The sequence below is a fragment of the Panulirus ornatus genome, chromosome 10 (assembly GCF_036320965.1).
Source record: "Panulirus ornatus isolate Po-2019 chromosome 10, ASM3632096v1, whole genome shotgun sequence".
In the NCBI taxonomy this organism is placed as follows: domain Eukaryota; kingdom Metazoa; phylum Arthropoda; class Malacostraca; order Decapoda; family Palinuridae; genus Panulirus; species Panulirus ornatus.
Window position 1 is genome coordinate 21996538 of NC_092233.1, and position 25311 is coordinate 22021848.

The window sequence follows — 25311 nt, forward strand, 5'->3', positions numbered from 1 at the left end:
AGATGGAGTGAAAAAGATTTTGTGTGATCGGGGCCTGAACATGCAGGAGGGTGAAAGGAGGGCAAGGAATAGAGTGAATTGGAGCGATGTGGTATACCGGGATGGACGTGCTGTCAGTGGATTGAATCAAGGCATGTGAAGCGTCTGGGGTAAGCTATGGAAAGCTGTGTAGGTATGTATATTTGCGTGTGTGGACGTATGTATATACATGTGTATGGGGGGGGTTGGGCCATTTCTTTCGTCTGTTTCCTTGCGCTACCTCGCAAACGCGCGAGACAGCGACAAAGTATAATAAAATAAAATATAAATAATAATAATAATAATAATAATAATAATAATGATAATAATGATAACAATAATGATAATAATGATTATGATAAAATAAGAAGAAGAAGAGACTCGGTAAGACGAACATAGTTTCCGTGCTTGTAGCGTTATGAGGATTCTACGTTGAAGAATAGTGTTGATTTGAAATTAAAGACTAACAAAAAGCTCAAGAGCAACATATAAGTTTTACAGAGTCCCTGTATGTAGCTTCCTCACTATTATTAGCTAATTAACCTTTTTTTTCAGTTTGCAGTTTAGAATATAATCATAATCAATTTAAGTATCATAATCGGTATGAATTGTTATATTTTATAGCCGTAATATTTTCGTCAGTTTTCAATAATTATACATAAAACTCATTTTGCGTATGTTGGCTTGATGGCAGCAGAAAATTATCATATTTTTCAGCAGAAATATAGATACAGGACGTAACAAAGTTTGGACTCGAAGGCAGAATTTACTATTCATCTTTAGTTCATAAAATTTTCAAATTACGTTGGGCATTGGTATATGCAAACCATGAATATTCCGTACTCATTGGTATTCCAGTTCATGACATGCAGTGTGAACGTTTGTTGAACTGAAAGTATGAAAGTGAATCCCGGACTCGATACATCGTACAAAAGTGTCATACAACGTGTTAAAGATAACGGCTGCTACAGTATTCGGGATTACCACATGCTTCAATGTTAAGTGTAAGTTACGTGTGTAATGAAATGCAACTCTCATCAGACTAGGCTAGCGAGTCACATACTATTAACCTGTTTCCGGGACTTTTACCCTGGTTCCGGGATCTGTATATCTCTGTAATGCATTCATTAGCGTCATACCCTGTGTCCCTTCATAAGGATCTTTATCCTGCAGGTGTTGCAGTGATGATCCACGCCTTTGTCACCACCGAACTAAACAGTCATGTGAGGGGATTGAATTCAGAATAACGATACGAGATTCGATTTGCTTCCTACAGCCTTGTCACTCATTGATTGGATATTCATTTGATTATACATAAATATACTCCTCGAGAAAAAGCAGATTCTATGACTATTTTCATAGCTAATCTTTAACCAGTTATCAGTTATCCACTTCAAGATATCTGGCGATAATAGACGCTATCATACACCACTGGGAACTAGATACGAGGATCGCATCAGTTGCTACCTTCCTCTTCTTCATAAGCCTAGCCATGGTTACATCGTACACAGCAAGCGTCGGGAACTGGAACACTTGACATATTTCATAGCCACCGTGGGTTATTAGCATTACAGTGACACATGCATATGTTCCTATAGGACAGCGCATCAATAATCACGGCAAAACTAATTAAGCTACTCTTGATGGCATCAGAAATTAAGGAAGCGTTTCACACGCAATTAATTCACTTATATACAAACATCATTCATATATTACCTTTTGGAAAGTAACATCCTTTGAACAGTCAGAGAGATTTTCATTCAAGTCTAATTGGGACGTTTTTGACGACACCCTGAGTGGAACAAAATGCTGAAAATTGACAAGGTTTGTTTGGGAAGTTTACTATTGTTCATCTCGGTGACAGTCATATATACAACACTGAATTTCTGTAATCTAAACCAGAATCTGTCTCGCTCTTTTTCTCTTTAGATTCCTCTCTTGTCCTTTCCCTCTTTGTGCCTCTGCAGGTAGTAGGCAGCCAACGAATAGAAGGTTACTATCGCTTGGGTATTGGCAGACACAGAGCGAGCATTTTAGTGGCCGTCAAGTTCCCCTCCCTCATCCAGTTTGCAGTCTTTTATTTCTGCCTCACATACTCGAAAGTTGAGTGTATTCAGTCCAGAGAGACACATTCTCTCCATCTGGCACACAACGCTCGACAGCTTGCAACTCGCACGACTCTATTCTTAGAATAAACCCTAAATTTTCCTGTGGTGATCGCTATGCGCTGGCCTGCTTTATGGCAAACTCCCGCTGCTATAAAGTACTCTTCCCCCTTTCTGCTTATCCCTTCTGTCCCTTACCGTATGTCTCTCTCTCTCTCTCTCTCTCTCTCTCTCTCTCTCTCTCTCTCTCTCTCTCTCTCTCTCTCTCTCTCTCTCTCTCTCTCTCTTCCTTCGTTGTTTCTGTTGTCTGTGAAACGTTATCTATTTTTCCGCTCTTTTGTCTCATTCTAGTCGTCTTTCCATCTGTCTCTGTTAAGATTGTGATTGTGCTGTCTCCATTCTATTCCCTCCGACAATAACGCTACAGAGGAAAAGAAGATTTGATCATAAGCGATCATATTCAGAGGGTGAATGCCATTTGTATTCATTAAAGTATCAAGACTATCGTTAACGTGATTAATGAAACTTATACTGACAGTAATCATACTGACGCAGAATCAACTCGGACATTAATACCCAGACAGCAACTGGTGCAGTTATTTTCAAGTCAGTGAATACCAACTCTTAAATTCTCCATGAAAAACAGAGAATTTTGTTAGCCAGGAAACTACAGGCAGCCGACCATGAACATCTCGATAGAGTGGATGCGAACCAGCAGTACGATGAGTGATTGATCATCTTAAAAAACCGGCCTGTTGTTGGAAGTATTAAGTAAAAAAGTCATGCTGACTACGTGACTGCTTGGGGGCGTAATGGTGTTATCTTGCTGCGTATCAGTGTGGTCCTGTCGGCTGCCTGCCCATTTCTTTAGTGCATGATCCTCCCTCTGTCTCATGATATATTTTTTCCTATATAATTCTTCTGTGGGACTTACTAGATGGGTAAAGGAAATAGAGGTTGGGGGAGCTGGTGGGTACGGAGCTATTTCTCAAAATGGACTTACAGTTCTCATGCTTCCATAGGGGTGTTGAATAGACTAATGAAACACAGTTCTTCATATGTACTTTAATTCCATCTCTGGTAATAAGAGCTGTTGAAAGACGGTAAATGTCATAATGTTCTTAAAAAAAAAAATCATACAAAAGTCCCTGGCATGCAGTTCCACGTTGATTTTATGAACAGTTATACGAACACCTGGAACTCACTTCGTAACATCGATCTTTAATGTGTGTACATAATCATTTTTGTAAAGTAAATGTTAAGTCGTCTGGAACAATTAAAGAGGCTCACATACGAGCATTACAGGTTGAATAACTAGCAATGACAGTCTTTATTTCTTATCATTTCAAGAACAAAGTACTAAATGTGATACAATAAATATCATAAGAACAGTAGATATTACAGTAATGTTCTTCATGTTTGTACTGGACGTAGTTTAATGGGAGATTCATGTAATGATTTGACCTACAGAAACGTTGTGAGACTTATTTGCGTATTTCCTTTGTAATTTCGAAATGTCACTTATCAAATACATTTGATAAAAGACAAAATGTACCTCATATATATATATATATATATATATATATATATATATATATATATATATATATATATATATATATATATATATATATATTATTTTTAATTTTTTATTTTGCTTTGTCGCTGTCTCCCGCGATAGCGAGGCAGCGCAAGGAAACAGACGAAAGAATGGCCCAACCCGCCCACATACACATGTATATACATACACGTCCACACACGCAAATATACATACCTATACATCTCAATGTACACATATATATACACACACAGACATATACATATATACACATGTACATAATTCATACTGTCTGCCTTTATTTGTTCCCATCGCCACCTCGCCTCACATGGAATAACAACCCCCTCCCCCCTCATGTGTGCGAGATAGCGCTAGGAAAAGACACCAAAGGCCCCATTCGTTCACATTCAGTCTCTAGCTGTCATGTAATAATGCACCGAAACCACAGCTCCCTTTCCACATCCAGGCCCCACACAACTTTCCATGGTTTACCCCAGACGCTTCACATGCCCTGGTTCAATCCATTGACAGCACGTCGACCCCGGTATACCACATCGTTCCAATTCACTCTATTCCTTGCACGCCTTTCACCCTCCTGCATGTTCAGGCCCCCATCACTCAAAATCTTTTTCACTCCATCTTTCCACCTCCAATTTGGTCTCCCACTTCTCCTCGTTCCCTCCACCTCTGACACATATATCCTCTTGGTCAATCTTTCAGTTGATATACATCGAAGAGACGAAGCTAGGACGCCATTTGGTAAACATTTGATTGTCCAAAACTAGAATATATATATATATATATATATATATATATATATATATATATATATATATATATATATATATATATATATATATATATATATATTGATGTGAAATTGAGTGGAATATCATCCACCACATAGAAATATCCTAGCATAAATCAGGTACTCGTTCATCGATGGGGAGAGGATGAACAGCTAGGTTGGCTACGGGCCGACTACCCAGCCCAGGATTCTAACGCGGGTGGGCCCGTGCGTAATTCATAGTCAGCAACGCTAACCACTACAACACGGAAGCTCTTAAATGCTTAGTTGTTTGAATATATACCATCTTGATTTCTTATAATTAAGTCTTTCCTGCATGTAAATGTTTTCAGTACTAGCAGGTGCGTTATATGTATTAAGCTTGGATTTACACTACTATGAGAATTGGCACTTAGGTAATCATAACGAACAACACGATCATTTATAAACAACACGTATAATCTTATCGAATATCTGTATCTAAAACAAGGGCGAGAAAGTGACTGCTTGTGGATGGGTGAGCTGGGAGTTATTCCTAGGGGTAAAGTGATTAGATGCCAAAAATCTACAAGTGGTTCTCACAAAATTGTTTTGTGCAGTGTGACGTGAGCTGAGGAGTAGTTACGTGTTGGGTAGCTTGGTGAGCTGTAGGGATGAGGGTTGGTAAAGTGAGGAGCGGTAGAGTTACAGAGTGACGTGAGTGAAAAAGAGTGAGTTTGAGAGTGATGTGATGATTGGTAGAGTGAGTGGGGGTGATGTACTGGTGTTATGAAGGAGTGGTGTCGTGGGGGAGCTTGTGATGAGGAGCCCAAGGTGAGTATGGCCAGGGAGTAGCTCACGTCTCCCTGTCACGGCTTCTGTCGGAGGAGAGGGCCAGCTTGAGCAGCGGGATGACCCGGATGGCGGTGATGTCCGCCAGCACCGCCTGCAGGGGAGATATTGCGTTAGTGGAGGGAAAAGGCCCTTTGTCTGCCTTTAGCCCAGTGTGACGTTATAAAAACTAAGAAACATGACATCCATACCTTATGGACACGACTTAAACAAAAGATAAGAAATATTCTCCAACAATATCTGTATATTGTATGACAGGTACTGGGTACATGAATGACTAAGAGTTACACATTTCTGTTATACTCCATGCTACTCAAAATGATGAGTTATCTATTCATGTAAAGTTATAGTAACAACTATGCAGTAGTGCGGTTAAGGTATGCAACAACTTCGATTCTCATCTGATGGAAAAACTGCAATATCATGAATGATAATGTTCTTGTACAATAGTCGAAGACACAAAAGCAAATCAAAGAAATTGATACGGAATATGATGGCTTTACCTCACCTTACTAACGGTTTTGTTCATTATGTGCGCACATAAGACTTTCGAAACCATCGTAAATTACAAATAAGGTAAGGTAAGGTTCTAGACCGAGCTGTTGGGATAGAAAATCTCGGAAACCGTCGTACGTTATACGTAATGTCCCAGTTATGGGGTGGTGTGAAGAGAAATCTGTTAGTTATGGGGTGTAGTGTGTGTGTGTGTGTGTGTGTGTGTGTGTGTTTTGGGGGGAAGGGGGTACTCTGCGTTGGTGTTGTCCCACGGCACAAGGTGTGGAGTAAGAACAGACTCCTGCTAGGTAGTTGAGTACCATGTATATAGACTCTGCTGCCAAGGAAAGGGAGGGCTCCGGTGGTGGAGTAATGGCCCCACCCACGACCCCTGCAAATTTGAGGTATACTCCTGTGAGTACACTTTTTTGTGTGACTCTGCTGCCAGCGAGAGATAGGGCTCAGGTGGTAGTGCGTTGGCCAATAACACCGTCCCGTCCCTTACCCTTGAGCCAACCTCCTAAGGAGTAGGCTATTGACAGCAGCCGCCCAGTCTCCGTGCCAGGATTGCTGGTCTTACTTTATGTCTCATCAAAGCGGGACTACTTGGCTGAGCATGCCATCTTACAACCACAGCACACTTACTCAAACTTGCTTATTTTCTTCACATACGTTCTCTTGCCATCTCCTGTCTGCACAATCACATTCAAATGTCATCATGATAAGAGTCCAACAAAGCTATCGCCCCTAGTCTACAGCATCATGAGGAGATGCTAAGAATCTTCAGGTTCCCACCTGACTCTACTGCCAACGAGAGGGAAGGCACACACAGTAGTAGTACCGGCCCCCTTGTGCGGCCTTTCCCTCTCTGATAGACCCAACTTTTTCTCTGTTTACTGTACCAACACTCGTGTTATCTCTAGTAACCTGTCTCCTGTTGAACACCATCTGTCTAGTACCTCTCCTGATATCCTACTTCTCTCTCTTAGACCTAATTGTCTACTGATGATCTCACTAGCGCCTTTTTCATATCGAACTATAGCCCTCACTCACGATTCCTGTTCATAAGTGGTGTCTGTGCATATTCCAACAGCACACGTGTTGTACGTCTCTAGGACTTTGAGTCTCCATACTGTTGATGTTATCTGGCTCAATGTTTGTCTTTATACTACTACACTTTTCCTCTGTTTCGCCTATTACTCTCCCACTTCTACAAATTTTATATCCTCCTTCGACCATCTAAACTCCTGCCATGAGACTGTGGCATCCTCTCATCCGTAAGCCGAGATCCTCTACCTCAGGGATTTCAACATTCACCACACGGACTATCTTGATTCCTCCCATACATATGGTGGGGAGATTGCTGAATCGCCCCCACGGACCTCGGGTTATTCGTGCGTCTCGTAAACCAGCAAGCAGACTTCACCCCGAGCATGGTAACACTGGCAGACACCCTCCGCTGCCTTCTCAGCCCCAAGAATGATCTCGTGTGGACCCCCAACCATCATGCATCATTCGAGAAAGTGAAACAAGCCCAGGCCTCGACTCTAGTTCTCACCCAGTTCGATCCTGCCATTCCTACAGTTCTGCAGAGAGACGCCTCGCTTTTGAAAGGTGTGGATTACGCCCTTATGCAGCGCCACTGTGACAAGTGGAGGCTAGTGCAGTGTGGCTTTAGGTTTCTATACGACTCGGAGACGAGATATACCAGTGTAGAGTTAGAATTCGTGGCTGCTGCCTGGGTCATGAGAAAGTGCCGCCTGTATCTGTTGGGTCTACCACAAGTCGATCTCCTCATCGATCACAAGCCGCTGGTGCCCATTTTGGACGCTGTGGTGAACCCGCATCTCCCGCGTCTGACGGAGAAAACGATGTAGTTTTCCTTCACGACAGTGTGGCCTAAGAGGAAAGAGTATGCAATCCTCGACGCGCTCTCTCTCGTGCATCTGTGCATGACCCGACACTGCAGACCTCGAGGCAGAGGCGGATGTCACCTTTCGTAGCTGCATCATGGCCAGAGCAGCGGAAGTGTCGTCGCAGCCCCTCGATCACCTCCCTGACCCCATCATCCAGGAGATACGTACAGCCGCTGCCCAGGGCGACACCTCCACGACGCCATTATCGCAGGTTTTCCCACGGACAGGAAAAGAGCACCAGCAGCACTACGAGACAGCCTGGCTACTGACGAAAGTCTCGTTATCCACGGCGCGCCGCCCGGCTCATCTTCCCCACCACACTCCCGCCTTCACGACTCTCATCGAGGCATAGACCACAAAGCGCCGCGCCCGGCAGACGGTGTGGTGGCCTTGGCATTGCGAGTGACATCGTGAACACCGTGCAGGCACGTGACGCGTGCTAGACCCTCCAACCAACCCAAGTTGAGCCGTTGATGTGTGACCTGCCCCATCCCAAAGGACGTCTCTGCTGACCTGTTCTCCCACGCAGGAAAGGAATTTCTGCTGTGCTCCGATCGTCTGTCCGGATGACCTCACTTTGGTGAGCACGGAAAGGACGCCACATCACGAAGCACCATCAAGCTTCTCCGCAGCTTCATCGTTAATGTGGGCGTACCCGTCCGTCTCCGCACGGACGGTGGACCTCAATTCTCCAGCTCTGAATTCCGTGGCTTTCTCAAGCGTTGCGGCGTGACAACACGAATCATCACCGCATTACCCGCAAGCCAACGATCATGCTAAGGCCTTCGTGAGCTACCTCATCATCGAGACCACCAGTAATTGTTGACTATATGATGAAAACTTCGACCAAGGACAGATGGAGATACGCAACACCGCCGCACAGACGGCCGGTCACCCACTCAGATCCTCCTCGGTCACTCGCTGCGTACAGCCATGCCAGCACACCGCTGCTCCTTGGCTCCCGTGTGGCACGACGCAGCGGACGAGGGTGATCCATGACCTCTCACACTAAAGCAGGAGACGGAGGAGTATTATAAAAGCGCCGCCCGTCCCCTGCCCCCTCTCAAGCTTGGTGAACCTGTCTGCAACCAAGATCCCGTCACGAAAAGGTGGGACACAGCATGGGCAATCAATCGCAGGCATCGGTCGTCACCAGAACGTCAAGCTCCCCAGTGGTAGAGTATGTTGGAGAAACCGCCGTTTCATGAAGCCACATCACATTCCCCTCACCACCACTCCCGCGATCTTGCCAGTCAGCAGTATCTCCCAAACTCGCCCGCCTCCTGCTCACACGCCAGCGACGAAGGGACGACAACAGCCCAGCCCGCGTGGGAGTCGAGCATAAAAGGTCGTCGTCGTCGTCAAGGGTATAGTTATTTGAAATTCCATACTTATTCTAGAAAAAAAGGCCTCACTGATACGATGTTGTTAAGGTTGTTGAAGTACATTCTTCTCTATTAAAGCAACTGTTTGTCTTTGCAACATTTAGTTTCTTTTCTTTCTCGTCTCGTGGCACCTGTCTAATTCTAAGTGGAAGTTATACGTAGCGACCTCGGTGTCGACGCACAGTAATGTGTCACAGTTATGGACGAAACTTAGCAAACAATTGTGACGGAATACCTCCGCTGCCTGCTGGGAGGTGACGTCCATGAGGTTTTCCCGCCGAAAGCTGACGATGGCGAGGGCGAGGACTGGCAGCACCTCCACGGACTCCCAGGCCAACACCACGTCCCACAGGTGGAACAGCTGGTCTGGGATCAGGTACCCGCTGAACCCACGCACGATCCACTTAAACACGATGGGCAGCCTGTGGGCGGGAGAGGAGTGAGCATGTGTCGTTAACAAAGCGATATATCATCTCATGGTTGATGAATATGGCGGAAATGACGCTGCATAAAAGAAAGATACATCAAACATGGATTTCGTTTCTCTGAAGCCGGTTTTCCCCCTTAGACTTCATAAATCTTTCCCCCGTCTCAATGATTTTAGGTCATAAAATGTCAGTTAATAAGGATATGTCAGTTTTGGAGAGTATGTGACAGCCTAGGAAAGGTACAGACTCTACGCATTGTGTAACTTCAAAATAAATGCAACTCTAAACCTGAGCATGTTCTTGGGTCAGAACGTTTACAAACATGACCGAACTCACAGTTGTATTCCCATAGCGGCACAGTGTTGCCAGAGGCGCGTCTCACAGCTCTGCATCAGCAACTCGAACTGTAGGGCCAGAGCGGGCGCGCCCTGTGCACGGAGAAGCAAGCACCCTCACGCAACAAGACTAAGGTGAATACTAAACAGATATGGAAAACTTCTAAGCATCTGTAAACATTATATAACGACAACATTTGCATTATAGTTTAACACCTGACACTAGATATATAAGTAATCTATCAGTGGAGTGTCATGAAAAATGTCAAGATTTTTGGTGACGAAAGAAGATCGAGTAATCTTGGCGGAAGCCCCGAGGGCGCTGCCTTACCTGCGGATGACTAGTGACGATGTGAAGACGGTACCAGTAGCGGCAGTACATCTCCCGGAAGGTGAAGTACAGGTGAACCGGGTCCTCGTACAGGCAGCTGAGCGGTGCAGCTGGAGAACAAGCGCGACCAGTAAGGACATAGGTTGTGAGGGAGGACACAGAGATGGTTAAAGGGGATAAGGGGTTTAGTGAGGGATGAGGCGATTGATACGCTGTGTGTGAGGACATGAGTTCATAGTTACGATATCATACCTTAGGGTCGAAACGCAATTCTCAAGGGATCTAACTGTCTCAAATAATCATATAGGAAAATGCGATCTTGATTTGATTAAGATATTCTTAGCAGGTTTGGTGAACCTACCGTACATGGTGAAGCCGTGGAAGGGGATGACGCCGCAGGGAGGATAAGCCACCAAGGAGTCAGGCGAAGGGGTGTTGCCCCGGGCAGCCGCCAGGGGAGGTGCGGCACTGCTGTGTTCGAAATGGTTCAGCACCTCCGTGTCACGGAAGAAGCACAGTAGTACCTGTAACGCGGGTGCAGCCATGACTTAAATGCCTACAGCAACAACAGTGATGGATACACAGTTATATTTTGTGATTACTATTTCTGTTACGCGGTAGATTATTTTACACTCGTGTTCCGTCGTCTCTTAACTTTGTTTTTTATTTATATATCACGTCTTTACTCCTACGTATATGTGTATATACGCGCACAAAACCTTAATTCAAGCCAGGTGGACCGAGTGAGTATGTGGGCGCCCTTTTAACGTCTGCACTATGAAAATTTTAATGTATGTGTAGTAATATCCAGAGTGTTTGTACAATAGCAAATGTGAGGCATAACGCCACTTGCGCAGTGCATGCAGTACAATGTACAGGATGTACGACATTGCAGTAACACTAATCATATGCAGACAAATGCACCTGTAAGATATTCGCAACAATATCCGTAATTATAATGCGTACGTGAAAACATTACAAGTGTAAGAACACCTGTGAGGTCGACAAAGTGACATCTGTACTTGTCTGCAACAACTTGCGATAAATGTATAACACTGTCCATGATAGTCCTACAACAGAGATAGACCAAGTCACCACATAACACGGTTTCTGTTTGTGTTGTTCTATCTCAAGCGAGGTAAGTTATTGTATACTAAGGATATTTTTCGTTTTGTTTTTGTCCTGTTTAAAATTCATGTCTTTCTATGTTACTAGAATCGGGTGATTACATCAATACAGTTGAATTACTAACATTTACTAGTTACGATATATCACACATAACTAACAACAGTAAAACCATGGGTATCTGCAGGAAGGGGCGTGAGACGTTCCTCTCCCCCGCGTTACATTTCTCAATGAAATTTTTATATTTCTGGTAATTTTTCTTAGTACTGTAGATATTCCTTTGCGTTTAAACATAAATAATCTTTATTTTTAATTATGTTGATTTACACTGCAAAGGCTGAACTCCTGCGTGCACTTTTTACCCCCTCCCCCCTAGAAAAAAAAAAAAAAAAATATATATATATATATATATATATATATATATATATATATATATATACACCATTAATGATAACAATAATAATAATAATAATATAATATTATTGTTGAGAGAGCAGAAGAGGGTGTTTTGAAATGGTTTGGTCACATGGAGAGAATGAGTGAGGAAAGATTGACCGAGAGGATATATGTGTCGGAAGTGGAGGGAACGAGAAGTGGGAGAACAAATTGGAGGTGGAAAGATGGAGTGAAAAAGATTTTGAGTGATCGGGGCCTGAACATGCAGGAGGGTGAAAGGCGTGCAAGGAATAGAGTGAATTGGAACGATGTGGTATACCGGGGTCGACGTGCTGTCAATGGATTGAACCAGGGCATGTGAAGCGTCTGGGGTAAACATGAAAAGTTCTGTGGGGCCTGGATGTGGAAAGGGAGCTGTGGTTTTGTTGCATTATTACATGACAGCTACAGACTGTGTGAACGAATGTGGCCTTTGTGTCTTTTCCTAGCGCTACCTCGCGCACATGCGGGGGGAGAGGGTTGTTATTTCATGTGTGGCGGGGTGGCGATGGGAATGAATAAAGGCAGACAGTATGAATCATGTACATGTGTATATATATGTATATGTCTGTGTGTGTATATATATGAATAGGTTGAGATGTATAGGTATGAATATGTGCGTCTGTGGACGTGTATGTGGGTGGGTTGGGCCTTTCTTTCGTCTGTTTCCTTGCGCTACCTCGCTAACGCGGGAGACAGCGACAAAGTAAAATAAATGAATAAATAAATAATATTAATGAAGAAATTTGGGTCGCCATGAGTAAAGCTGGTAAACAAACTAAAGCCGGAGCCGCAGAGTGAGATTATCCCATACATTGGTGGTGGTGGTGAGCAGCCTCGCCAGCATATCAGCACGGGTTCTTTACCGCGGGGGAAGAAATTTTCTACCATGGGGCGAAATATTGGTAAGTCATGGGGAAAGTAGAAAAGGTTCTGTATATTGTACATATAACTGATTTTGCTTTCAGTTTCTAAATGCTAAAGTTTGACGAGATAATACTGATAGAAGCGATCACATATATTCATTCAGAAGTTATACACGTTCTGAGGTGCGTAGACGGGGAGAAATAATGGTTTGGCAATGAGGAAAGTAGGCAACGAGGAAGGAAAGATAAAGAATCGCCGAGCACTACAATCCTCTCCCGATACAGAACTCCAGCTAGTGTACAGGACCGAGAACTACATACGGAACATTATCTTCCTTAGAAGCAGAGGGCAAGGGAGTATATACTACATATTGCACAAGTATGTCCCATGCGAAAATAAAGCTTTTCGATAACTATTTCATTGCTTAGCCTTGGATCTGAGCGAAGATTCCTTGAAGCAAGGGCACTGATATGAAAACTAAGGAATTGTATGAATGTCTTACCTGGAAGAGGATATCCTCAAACACGAAGTACTGGTCGTCGTTGGAGGCTGTCAGCTGTATGTCCTGCAAAGCATACGTGAGATGAACACGGGTTATGACTGGCTGGTGTTGACCATTTCTTCTGTTATTGCTAAATTCCCTGAAAACCCAAAATCTACCTGAGAACAAATTAGATTCAGTCATGTAGGAATAGCCTCTTTCCTCATGCTTGAAAAAATAACTTTTTGACACATGATACCTGTGGTGAAAATCATCAGATATCAAAACTGATGTGGTAAGATGTTATCGGAGAGCCAACGTCATAGACGTCGTCTGCCTTACCTTCATGATGAGCTTGTCGACCAGAAGGTCATGCTGGTACACGCCTTGCACCAGCTCCTCGTAGTACTTGCAATGCTGGGGATAACAGTACTCGCTTTAAAAAGAATTCTTTGTGCATTTTTCAATACGTTTCCTACAAAGAATGCTATGAATACATCATTCGATACAGTTAAATGATTTACAACTTAACACGGTTACTAGAAATGTGCTTCACATCTGCGTTAAGAATGTGTTGACTTTTGGTGCTCATTATCCAAACTATCTTATTGTTCTCTATATACAGAGCAGCAGACCTGCTACATAGAGATAAGACGATGTCCTGACATTCATCATCATAATAATAATAATGATGATAATAATAATAATGATAATAATAATAATGATAATAATAATAATAATAATAATAATGATAAAGAACGATTACATAAATAATGGTAGATCATATAAAAATGTTTATAAACGTAGAAGAAAAAAACTAATAATCAGACTCAACACGTAGGTAATAAACTCAGGGCTCCTGACCTTCTCTGTGACTTCGAGGCCGAGGACCTGGTGCCAGAGTGAACCCCGGAGGCTGGTGGGGCATCCGGTCTTGCACAGCTCCCGACTCAGAGGCCCGTGGTTCCTCTCCACCACTAACATACGCACCGGGAACAGGGAAGATACCTGGTCAAGTAACTCGTGGGTGCAGGGGTGGATCAGTTGACATGAATACTTGTACAGAGAAACTGTCTGACAGATAATATGTGTAACTTGACCACCCACCTTCCCTTTACACACAACGGCAGTGGTGGATACATTACTTGTTTACTGAGCTGGGAGTCAGTCTACTAAATACATCCTTATTTGGATTTAAAACAGACAATTCATATGGAAGATTGAGAATACTTTGCTATAATGCATACCAAATGTAATATACTATTATCATGTGAATGAAATGTATATGACAAAAAAAAAAAAAAAATGGAATGTTCCCTACAGCAACAAGTTATTTTAGCATTTTACCAAACCGAAGAGGACACGTAACCCCTCACCATTAACCTGAATTTGCCGGTGATTAGGCTGGCTTTATGCAGACTGTATATGCTTTAGGCTAATACACAGTATTATATTTCTCGAAATTCAAAGAACTAACTGATCATGAAGTAAAAAAGTTCCATGAGGGTAATGACTGCGGGAAACATAATTATGTACAAAAAGTCCCCCTTTAAAACAATAGTTCGCTTAAACGGATAAAGTGATATATACACGTGCGGCTGTGACCTACTAAGAGAAGATCAAACTCACCTTTCTGTCCGAGGATGAGTCTTTCCTCAGCCAGGGTCAGGTTAGGCTTGTATTCTCCCGGCACCGACTCGTCCAGTCCAGTGTGTTTACAGCAGCAAGCCAGTTCTCCGTATTGCTCTACCTGCATCACCAGTTTCATTTACTTATTTTTTATTCTTATTTTTTGCACCACCACTTAGTGTTCTTAGCAATTACATCTCCATCACCACTCAAATGTTCTTTGTGTATGCCATTTGCATCATAAGTGTTCACACCTGTATACCGTTCAAACCCTCTTTAGTTTCACTTTACCAACCATACCACTTGATCAACTGCACCACCGCCAACATTTCATAGTGTCCAGCTCCCCATACAGTTCCACCGACAAGCAACAGTTATTATATCTCTAGCCGTACCTCTGAAGTCCCCATTATCTACGACACAGAACTAACGAAAATAACTGGATGTTACGAAGCAGGTTATATGCATGTACCGGAACCAGCATACACACTTAGAAATCAGTGGTACATGTATTACTTTGTGTAAAACAATATGCATATTCATTTCCATACACTAGCCTCTTTAATAAGAAATTCTTAAGAATAATCATCGGTCTATAGGAAATCGAAGACGTCAAATATTCAAGCATCTCTTTCATACCTTGGCTAACCCAAGTACTGCAAATGTGAGTATTGTTGTCAATATACCTCCATTCGGGTTGAGACTGACACTCATAACGCCGCGAACTACTGGATGAAATGGATTGGAAAGTCCCCGTTTTTACTACGTAGATTCAATATGTTACTGTACTCTATTGCAATCTTACATAAGTTTTAGGTTCAAACGTTCATGAATCGTAGTTGCGTGTGTGTATTGGTCAACTCTCACCCTCTTTCAGTTTGCAATCTTAATGGGTACTCTCTATCCTGCCTGAGTCTTTCCTGATTTATAAAGTCAGCCAAAGTCTTTCATGCACTTTGGCTAATTTGCTTCTTGATAAAACTTCCTCATTAGGACTTTCGATTCATTTCTGTCTGTTTATATATCTGATGCCAGTTCCAGTTGGAACAACCCCTAAAGGGGTGGCCACGGCAACAAAGTCTCCATAACTAAGGAACTAGTGTTGCTTTGTAGCCTTTAGTGCCTCACCCTTAACAAGCTACTGGCAGAGGGCAACTCTAGCGAAGTTGCAGAGGCTTTTACCTAATGTTGCTAATGACTACTTCTATCTAATACTCCTACCTACGACTTCTACCTAATGTTTCTGCCTAAATGTTCCTACTTGCTGCTTCTATCTACTGCTCCTACCATTTTGCCAAAAGGCAGGGCAAGTGCATGGTGCTCACCGCAGGAAAATCTAGAGTTACGAAGAATGAGCTGCGTGAATTAAGTGTTGTCAGGTGTTACATATGACAAGGAGAGATTGTATGTTTGTGGACAGAATGCCAGTAGTCCACCTGTTAATAAGGCAGAAAGAAAAGAGAGCTACCTAGGTCAGAGAGGTGTAACTTGACCACCACTAAAGTGCTAGCAAGGCTCACTAAGCAAACGTCACAAACCCTCACGAAATACAATTAACCAACAAACCCTTAATTCACTCATCATGCCCCTGACTCTCTCATACAGTCCTATTAACATACCAAGCCCTTGATATCGTTGACCTTGAAGGGCAGCTGGATGCTTCCCCAGAGGTTCTCCTCACTGTGGAGAAGAGCGGCAGTATCAGTACATACATGTCATGGTGTACATCAAACGTCATTACAGACAGCATTGTTTATGTTATGGATGGGATATCAGTTATAGGGTCATGAAATGACAAAAGATTGTGATTTTTGTAGGTTTTATCCGATTTTCAGTGTTGAAAGCAGCAAACTGACCATTGCATACAAATTATTGAAAAGTACATTGCGTGTCTGAATTTTCGTGTTTTACTCTCTCACGTTCATCCCAGTATGACCTTCTGTTACTTACGTGGTTTCGTCATAGTTGGGGTTGCGGAGGTTGGCAAGAACCTCCAGAAAATCCTTGGGAGCGTACACAGGTCGGATCATCGACAGATCTCCGTGGAGGAAGAAAATGTATAATGTTAGCGTCGCTCAAATTCACCGTCTAAGCAAATTATAACACTCATAAAATGATAGCGTCATTCTGAAACACTGTATTGGATCTGTGATTGTGACACTACGAATCTTCACACATCCTCCCTCACTAAATGGCAAAGACTACTGGTCAGATTTTTTATTGTACATTACCCCCGTGACTTCAAAGGATATAATATGAAATGGAGATTATGCTAGAATCAATATTAATAGTTATCACATACAGTAATAGTGTTTAATTTGGTCTGAATAGAAAAAGAATTACAGTCTTCCAAAATTCAAAATTAACTGAAGCATTGACTAGGGAAATGCGTGGACCAGAGTTGTGGGGGTCGACAGTAAGGTAAAGGTTAGGGGTCAATACTGAGGTAGGGGTGAGGGGTGGACAGTAAGCGAGAGGGAAGAGGGTAGGTTGCAAGGATGAACGGGTCGAAAGTTTGGCAAACGTGAGGAATCGACAGTAAAGTAGAGATAAAGGGTCGACAGTATCAATAAAATAAGGATGAGGGGTCGACTGTAAATTAAGGATGAGGGGTCGACGGTAAATTAAGGATGAGGGGTCGACTGTAAATTAAGGATGAGGGGTCGAGAGTAAAGTATGGGTGTGCAGTGGACAGCAAGGTAAGGGGTCCACGCTAAACTAGTGGGGAGAGGTAGACAGTATGGTACAGAGGTATATATCAGTCTTCATATTAGAGAGCAATTTGAAATTTGAGATTTCTCGGTTGTGAATTACTGTTCTGTGAGTGTGAAGCAACTTTCCAGACTATTCACGTGTCTCTTGACGTACAATATCTACATCCAAAAGTAATGTATGTAGTACCTTCCCTGTATTATGAATTTGAGATTAATCAGTTATCATCCTTTATTCCCTGTTATCCTTTGTTCCACAGCCACCTAAAGTGCAACACTCCCCTCCACACGTAACATGTACCTCCCTTCCCTGCGCGTCATCATCCCCTTCCCCGCGTAGTATGTCTCCCTCCCGTGATCCTCACCGGACTCGTCAGTGGAGAGGTTCGCCCACCGGTCAGCGAAGTCCTCCCTCTCTTGCTTGGTCCTCCGCCGGGCCAGAGGAACGTTCAGCTCGGCAGCCATGCTGTTGACGCACTTCACCAGTCGTCGCTCCCACGAACTCTGTCAGCAGATACGCATTTATATATCTCCCTACGGTCTGCCCCTACGAACTCTCCCAACATAAATATAGAAATCCCGTCAACACTGTTAGCGTACACCCAGTGAACATATTAAGAGATGGGGCCCATGTATTTCAAAATGAACGCTTCGACTCCTTTTGTCTGGGTAGGGGTTGGTATGCTTAAGCATTTAGTAACTTTCGAGAGCTTGCTCTCGTGAAGTCTGTAAACATACCTTATTATCATTTAATAGCAGCGTTTTTCCTCAGATTCTGACAACAAACACACAGAAGCACATTAATGTGAACATTGCAGGAGTACTCGTGTTGCCAGAAGAAATCAAGAATTCTGATAAAACACTGAAGGACATTCTAGAGGTTACCTCCACGGACTGTAAATTTAGTGCAACTTTATTTGTCTCGAGAGGTCGGGAGCACAAGCTAAACTAACATGCCTTCAGTGATCTATCCATGGAACCGCTCCCAGATTATCTGCTTGCATAAACACGTTGTAATATCCACCTTCACCAAGAAGTATGTTTCGTGAAAGACTTGTCAGAATTTAGAAAGATGAGTTACGGGGAAAGGCTATACAAGCCTTAAAGTTGCACACCCTAGAAGAGAGAAGAGTGAGGGGTGACCTGATTACAATCTCTAGGTTTTCAAGACCGATCGACGACGTGGACAGTGAACAGTTCTTGTAGAGATTTAGACACAGAACAACCAGAGGACACAACATGACGGTAAGCAAGAGACGTTACAAAAGATGTAAAGACGTACTTTTATTGTCTATGAGTGGCGGGTGAATGGGATAGAATGACTGAGGGTTTGGTTAATGCAGACACCATACTTAAATTCAAGTCGTATGATAGTGAAGAATATCCATGAGATGTGGCCTCACGAGTGTAATAGTCCCCCCCCCTTCCCCCTACAGTATAAATAGGTATTTACAAATTGGTAATTACAGACGTAGCCATAACATTCACCATAACATTGTGTTTCACCATGAGAGACGCATTTGTTTCACTAAGTAGCGTGCATATATCAACACCACGTAATTTGAACCTTTATCACCATGTGACATGCATTCTCATCCTGGTTAACTTGTATTTGTTTCTGTCTTTTCACTTGTTCTGCAGTCCAAATTATTTTCTCTTTCACATCACCGCACAGTCTTTCATTCATATACGAAAACGTGAAAACGTCTCTAGAGAAAATATGAAAAATCTTTCGCTTTAATTATTACCTGCCTCTTGAAATAAAGTTTCTAAGAAGTACTTAATTCAAATGATTAAAATTGTAGAAATGCTTCAAATGAATTTTGCAAAAAATTCTTGGAATCGTTAGGCATGTTAATGTATTTCAGTGATATATTTCACAAAGTTAACCCCAGAACAATCCATATCTCCTCAGATTTCAAGAAAATTGAATATTTAGTTTGAAGACGTGTAACGAGAGAATTACCTGAGCCTTTCTGACGTAAGCAAGAGGTTCCTTGAGGACGTGCCTGGGAGTGTCGGGGTTGGCCAGGAGGGTGGGTTGCACATGCATCAGGTGGTAGAGGGCGTTCCGGAGCCGGGTGTCCAGTGAGGTGCCTTGGATCCACTCATAACACTCGGTACCAAACCGTTCTTTGCTAAAGTTCTGCGTTGCCATCGTCGTCTGCAGTGTGGAGAATACTGAGGTAATTACAGGTTCATTCGTGAACAAAATTTCTGTATTTACGATTTTGGGTAATACATTACTTTCATCCTACACCCTTCTGCTGTTCATAAATGCTACATACAAATCCATTTGCTTTTCTAAGTATTTCTCACATACATTCTTCAAACACCTGATCTACACATCCTCTACCACTTCTGAAACAACTATGCTCTTCCCAAATCTGATATATATATATATATATATATATATATATATATATATATATATATATATATATATATATATATTCATTATTATCATTATCATTTTGCTTTGTCGCTGTCTCCCGCGTTAGCGAGGTAGCGCAAGGAAACAGACGAGAGAATGGCCCAACCCACCCACATACACATGTATATACATACACGTCAACACTCGCAAATATACATACCTACACATCTCAATGTAATATATATACCCACACAGACATATACATATATACCCATGTACATAATTCATACTGTCTGCCTTTATTCATTCCCATAGCCACCCCGCCACACATGGAATAACACACCCTCCCCCCTCATGTGTGCGGGGTAGCGCTAGGAAAAGACAACAAAGGCCCCATTCGTTCACACTCAGTCTCCAGCTGTCATGTAATAATGCACTGAAACCACAGCTCCCTTTCCACATCCAGGCCCCTAAGAACTTACCCTGGTTTACCTCAGACGCTTCATATGCCCTGGTTCAATCCATTGACAGCACGTCGACCCCGATATACCACATCGTTCCAATTCACTCTATTCCTTGCACGCCTTTCACCCTCCTGCATGTTCAGGCCCCGATCACTCAAAATCTTTTTCACTCCATCTTTTCACCTCCAATTTGGTCTCCCACTTCTCCTCGTTCCCTCCACCTCTGACACATATATCCTCTTGGTCAATCTTTCCTCATTCATTCTCTCCATGTGACCAAACCATTTCAAAACACCCTCTTCTGCTCTCTCAACCACACTCTTTTTATTACCACACATCTCTCTTTTCCTATTATTACTCACTCGATCAAACCACCTCAAACCACATATTGTCCTGAAACATCTCATTTCCAGCACATCCACCCTCCTCCGCACAACTCTATCCATAGCCCACGCCTCGCAACCATACAACATTGTTGGAACCACTATTCCTTCAAATATACCCATTTTTGCTTTCCGCGATAATGTTCTCGACTTCCATACATTCTTCAAGGCTCCCAGAATTTTCGCCCCCTCCCCCACCCTATGATTCACTTCCGCTTCCATGGTTCCATCTGCTGCCAAATCCACTCCCAGATATCTAAAACACTTCAATTCCTCCAGTTTTTCTCCATTCAAACTTACCTCCCAGTTGACTTGTCCCTCAACCCTACTGTACCTAATAACCTTACTCTTATTCACATTTACTCTCAACTTTCTTCTTTCACACACTTTACCAAACTCAGTCACCAGCTTCTGCAGTTTCTCACATGAATCAGCCACCAGTGCTGTATCATCAGCGAACAACTGACTCACTTACCAAGCTCTCTCATCCACAACAGACTGCATACTTGCCCCTCTTTCCAAAACTCTTGCATTCACCTCCCTAACAACCCCATCCATAAACAAATTAAACAACCATGGAGAGATCACACACCCCTGCCGCAAACCTATATTCCGCAAAGCTTTTACTGCCTCTTCTCTGTTTACCAAATCATTTTCCCTAACCCTCTCACTTTGCACTCCACCTCGACCAAAACACCCTATATCTGCCACTCTATCATCAAACACATTCAACAAACCTTCAAAATACTCACTGCATCTCCTTCTCATATCACCACTACTTGTTATCACCTCCACATTAGCCCCCTTCACTGAAGTTCCCATTTGTTCCCTTGTCTTACGCACTTTATTTACCTCCTTCCAAAACATCTTTTTATTCTCCCTAAAATTTAATGATACTCTCTCACCCCAATTCTCATTTGCCGTTTTTTTCACCTCTTGCACCTTTCTCTTGACCTCCTGCCTCTTTCTTTTATACATCTCCCACTCATTTGCATTACTTCCCTGCAAACATCGTCCAAATGCCTCACTCTTCTCTTTCACTAATAATCTTACTTCTTCATCCCACCACTCACTACCCTTTCTAATCTGCCCACCTCCCACGCTTCTCATGCCACAAGCATCTTTTGCGCAAGCCATCACTGCTTCACTAAATACATTCCAATCCTCCCCCACTCCCCTTACGTCCTTTGTGTTCACCTTTTTCCATTCTGTATTCAGTCTCTCCTGGTACTTCCTCACACAAGTCTCCTTCCCAAGCTCACTTACTCTCACCACTCTCTTCACCCCAACATTCTTCTTTTCTGAAAACCTCTACAAATCTTCACCTTCGCCTCCACAAGATAATGATCAGACATCCCTCCAGTCGCACCTCTCAGCACATTAACATCCAAAAGTCTCTTTCGCGCGCCTATCAATTAACACGTAATCCAATAACGCTCTCTGGCCATCTCCTACTTACATACGTATACTTATGTATATCTCTTTTTAAACCAGGTATTCCCAATCACCAGTCCTTTTTCAGCACATAAATCTACAAGCTCTTCACCATTTCCATATATATATATATATATATATATATATATATATATATATATATATATATATATATTTTTTTTTTTGTCGCTGTCTCCCGCGTTTGCGAGGTAGCGCAAGGAAACAGACGAAAGAAATGGCCCAACCCACCCCCATACACATGCCTTGATTCAATCCACTGACAGCACGTCAACCCCGGTATACCACATCGCTCCAATTCACTCTCTTCTTTGCCCTCCTTTCACCCTCCTGGATGTTCAGGCCCCGATCACACAAAATCTTTTTCACTCCATCTTTCCACCTCCAATTTGGTCTCCCTCTTCTCCTCGTTCCCTCCACCTCCGACACATATATCCTCTTGGTCAATCTTTCCTCACTCATTCTCTCCATGTGACCAAACCATTTCAAAACACCCTCTTCTGCTCTCTCAACCACGCTCTTTTTATTTCCACACATCTCTCTTACCCTTACGTTACTTACTCGATCAAACCACCTCACACCACACATTGTCCTCAAACATCTCATTTCCAGCACATCCATCCTCCTGCGCACAACTCTATCCATAGTCCACGCCTCGCAACCATACAACATTGTTGGAACCACTATTCCTTCAAACATACCCATTTTTGCTTTCCGAGATAATGTTCTCGACTTCCACACACTTTTCAAGGCTCCCAGAATTTTTGCCCCCTCCCCCACCCTATGATCCACTTCCGCTTCCATGGTTCCATCCGCTGCCAGATCCACTCCCAGATATCTAAAACACTTCACTTCCTCCAGTTTTTCTCCATTCAAACTCACCTCCCAATTGAATTGACCCTCAACCCTACTGTACCTATATATATATATATATATATATATATATATATATATATATATATATATATATATATATATATATATATAGAGAGAGAGAGAGAGAGAGAGAGAGAGAGAGAGAGAGAGAGAGAGAGAGAGAGAGAGAATGTGGTGGTTGCACTTGATATGGCCATAACTCTGTAAGACGCCGTTCACACACTGAGATAAGAATGAATTCTGCTGATGATTCACTCTTACCTGGACATCAGCAACGAAGTCCGAATAGAAGGGTGTGTTCTGAAGCTCCGATGCTAACCTGTTGACTATGGCAGTAATGTTGGTGCCGAGCTCGTGGCGCAGCATTATATCTGCAGATTTGCAAACAATAAATGAGGGATGATTAGCGTAATATCCTGTTGATAGAGGGAACAAGAGATTGGGGACATCATCATGAGCATACATGACATATCTGTTGAGGAAGAGACAAAGATACACCGAAAAAAAACATGGAATAATACCTTACACTTGTTCATCATTTGGGCTAACCAGACAAAGGAATGCATGATCTAACATCGGGTCTATGGAAGAGGGTACAGGAATATATCGTAGGTATAATGTAGTGAGCGACAGATACGATATAGCAACTTATCAGATGTTAGAATATCTCATCTGTAGACAGCAAAAGACTGGGTTATATGACAATATTTTGTATGTGGGTAAGAGACGGATTACGACAGTCAAACATATGGCTGTTTAGATATACAGAGGAACATACAAAATGCAGCAAAAACATATCTAACTCTCTGATCTCGAGGACAGGCAGGTGAAAACAATACTTTGTTTATGGGGAACAACAGGCCCCAGAAAAACAGATCATCCAGTTTTGAAAAACGGACAGGGCCACATACCAGTTTATTTCTTGTTGAATGCGAACAAGGAGGGAACCAGATACCTTGTTTTCGTGATGCATATACAAGTAATGTAGGCTTTCTCAATCATTATACTAAATAAGGGGAGTGCTTGTTGCAAATTCCTGCCATGAGGAGGAACAGGAAGAAGAGGTAGATGTTGATTTGTATAGAAAGACATTGACAGTGTCTTGCATATTGGAATTCAAGAGCTGATGTGTCAAGAAGTTTGGAAAGCATTAAGCAAAGTCTAGTGTTTGACAGATTAATCAGCGTCAGATGACATACTAGAATCACAGCAATATTTTACTTTAGTTTAACAATTCCAGTGGTTTGATGTGAGTATTTACAATGTATCCTCTTTGGTTGACTGTAAATGCATCTACTTTATGGTGGGTTTTTAAGTTTAGCAAAGCTGCATTTGTCTGCATCTTCCTTATCTATATATAGATGTTTTTCTCATACAATTTCTTGCCAAACACATTATATTCATGATATCTTTTACACAACTACTTACTTGTTTTGTCCTTTTCCAACAAGTACACTTCTAATTCTTATGCGAAAAGTTGTTTACATTCGTTGCCTAGAAACGCATGCATCTGTTTAAAGCTGATATAACTTTGATATTATTTTTCTTATTTCAAATCGTTGAATTATTTATATACATAAAAAGGTGTTCGCCTTCATAGCGATATTTACTGAAAAGAATAATTTTTGCAGTATTAATATCATCAAATCATCAAATATCTCTCAGTTGCTTTCAGTTGCCAGTTCCTTGCAATTTACGTGCACCAAACGCCTACACCTTATCGCTCAGCTGATTGTATTGAAAGTCTGACGCGATAAGAAGCCAAGAGTATTGTATTGAGGTTACAAATACATACACATTTATAGAAAATATCTGATAGAATTCTAAGATGAATTACTTATCAAAAGATGCTTTTACCCAAGAGAATTTCGGCAAAGTAACGTCTGTCATCAGTGATTATATGAGAACGCGACGACTAACTGTGTATGGCGGGCTAGGTCTTCTGTTCGGCGTTGTTGTAACAGTCAAATATGGTCGAGGTTTAAGGCATAGGTAAGCAGATATCCATTTTTATTCATACTTAAATTCATATCGTAATCATTCAGTCCACTTGCAACAGTGATATTAGACTTCACGAGTTCTCTTACATTTGAATTGGTCAAGTTGCGTCACCTTATTAGCAGATTTTTCATAGAAGATTTTTTGTGTCTAAATAGCCAAATTATATGCCGGGTTAAGAAAATTATGATATAGAGATTACCAAGTCCGACAGGCGTTTGGTATTTAGGGACACCAGAGATGCTTACCACATTTGAACAAATACATATTTTTGAGCTTTGTAAACAATAATTATTTAGATCAGATATCATAATCTGGAATATTGAT

General features: G+C 42.3%; 1 protein-coding gene across 1 annotated transcript; it reads right to left on the bottom strand.

The window, feature by feature from the left end:
- Window positions 1-4561: 4561 nt before the first annotated feature.
- On the bottom strand, window positions 4562-23580 carry LOC139750823 (TBC1 domain family member 19). The gene is made up of 14 exons (XM_071665591.1): window positions 23248-23580; window positions 19404-19601; window positions 17803-17941; window positions 16677-16764; window positions 16346-16406; window positions 14727-14847; window positions 13962-14074; window positions 13440-13514; window positions 13119-13181; window positions 10551-10713; window positions 10190-10299; window positions 9860-9951; window positions 9331-9517; window positions 4562-5393 (listed from the first exon to the last, which is right to left on the bottom strand). Exons 1-14 carry the CDS (start codon window positions 23449-23451, stop codon window positions 5304-5306), a joined length of 1704 nt encoding a protein of 567 aa, XP_071521692.1. The 5' UTR covers window positions 23452-23580; the 3' UTR covers window positions 4562-5303.
- Between the last annotated feature and the right edge of the window lie 1731 nt (window positions 23581-25311).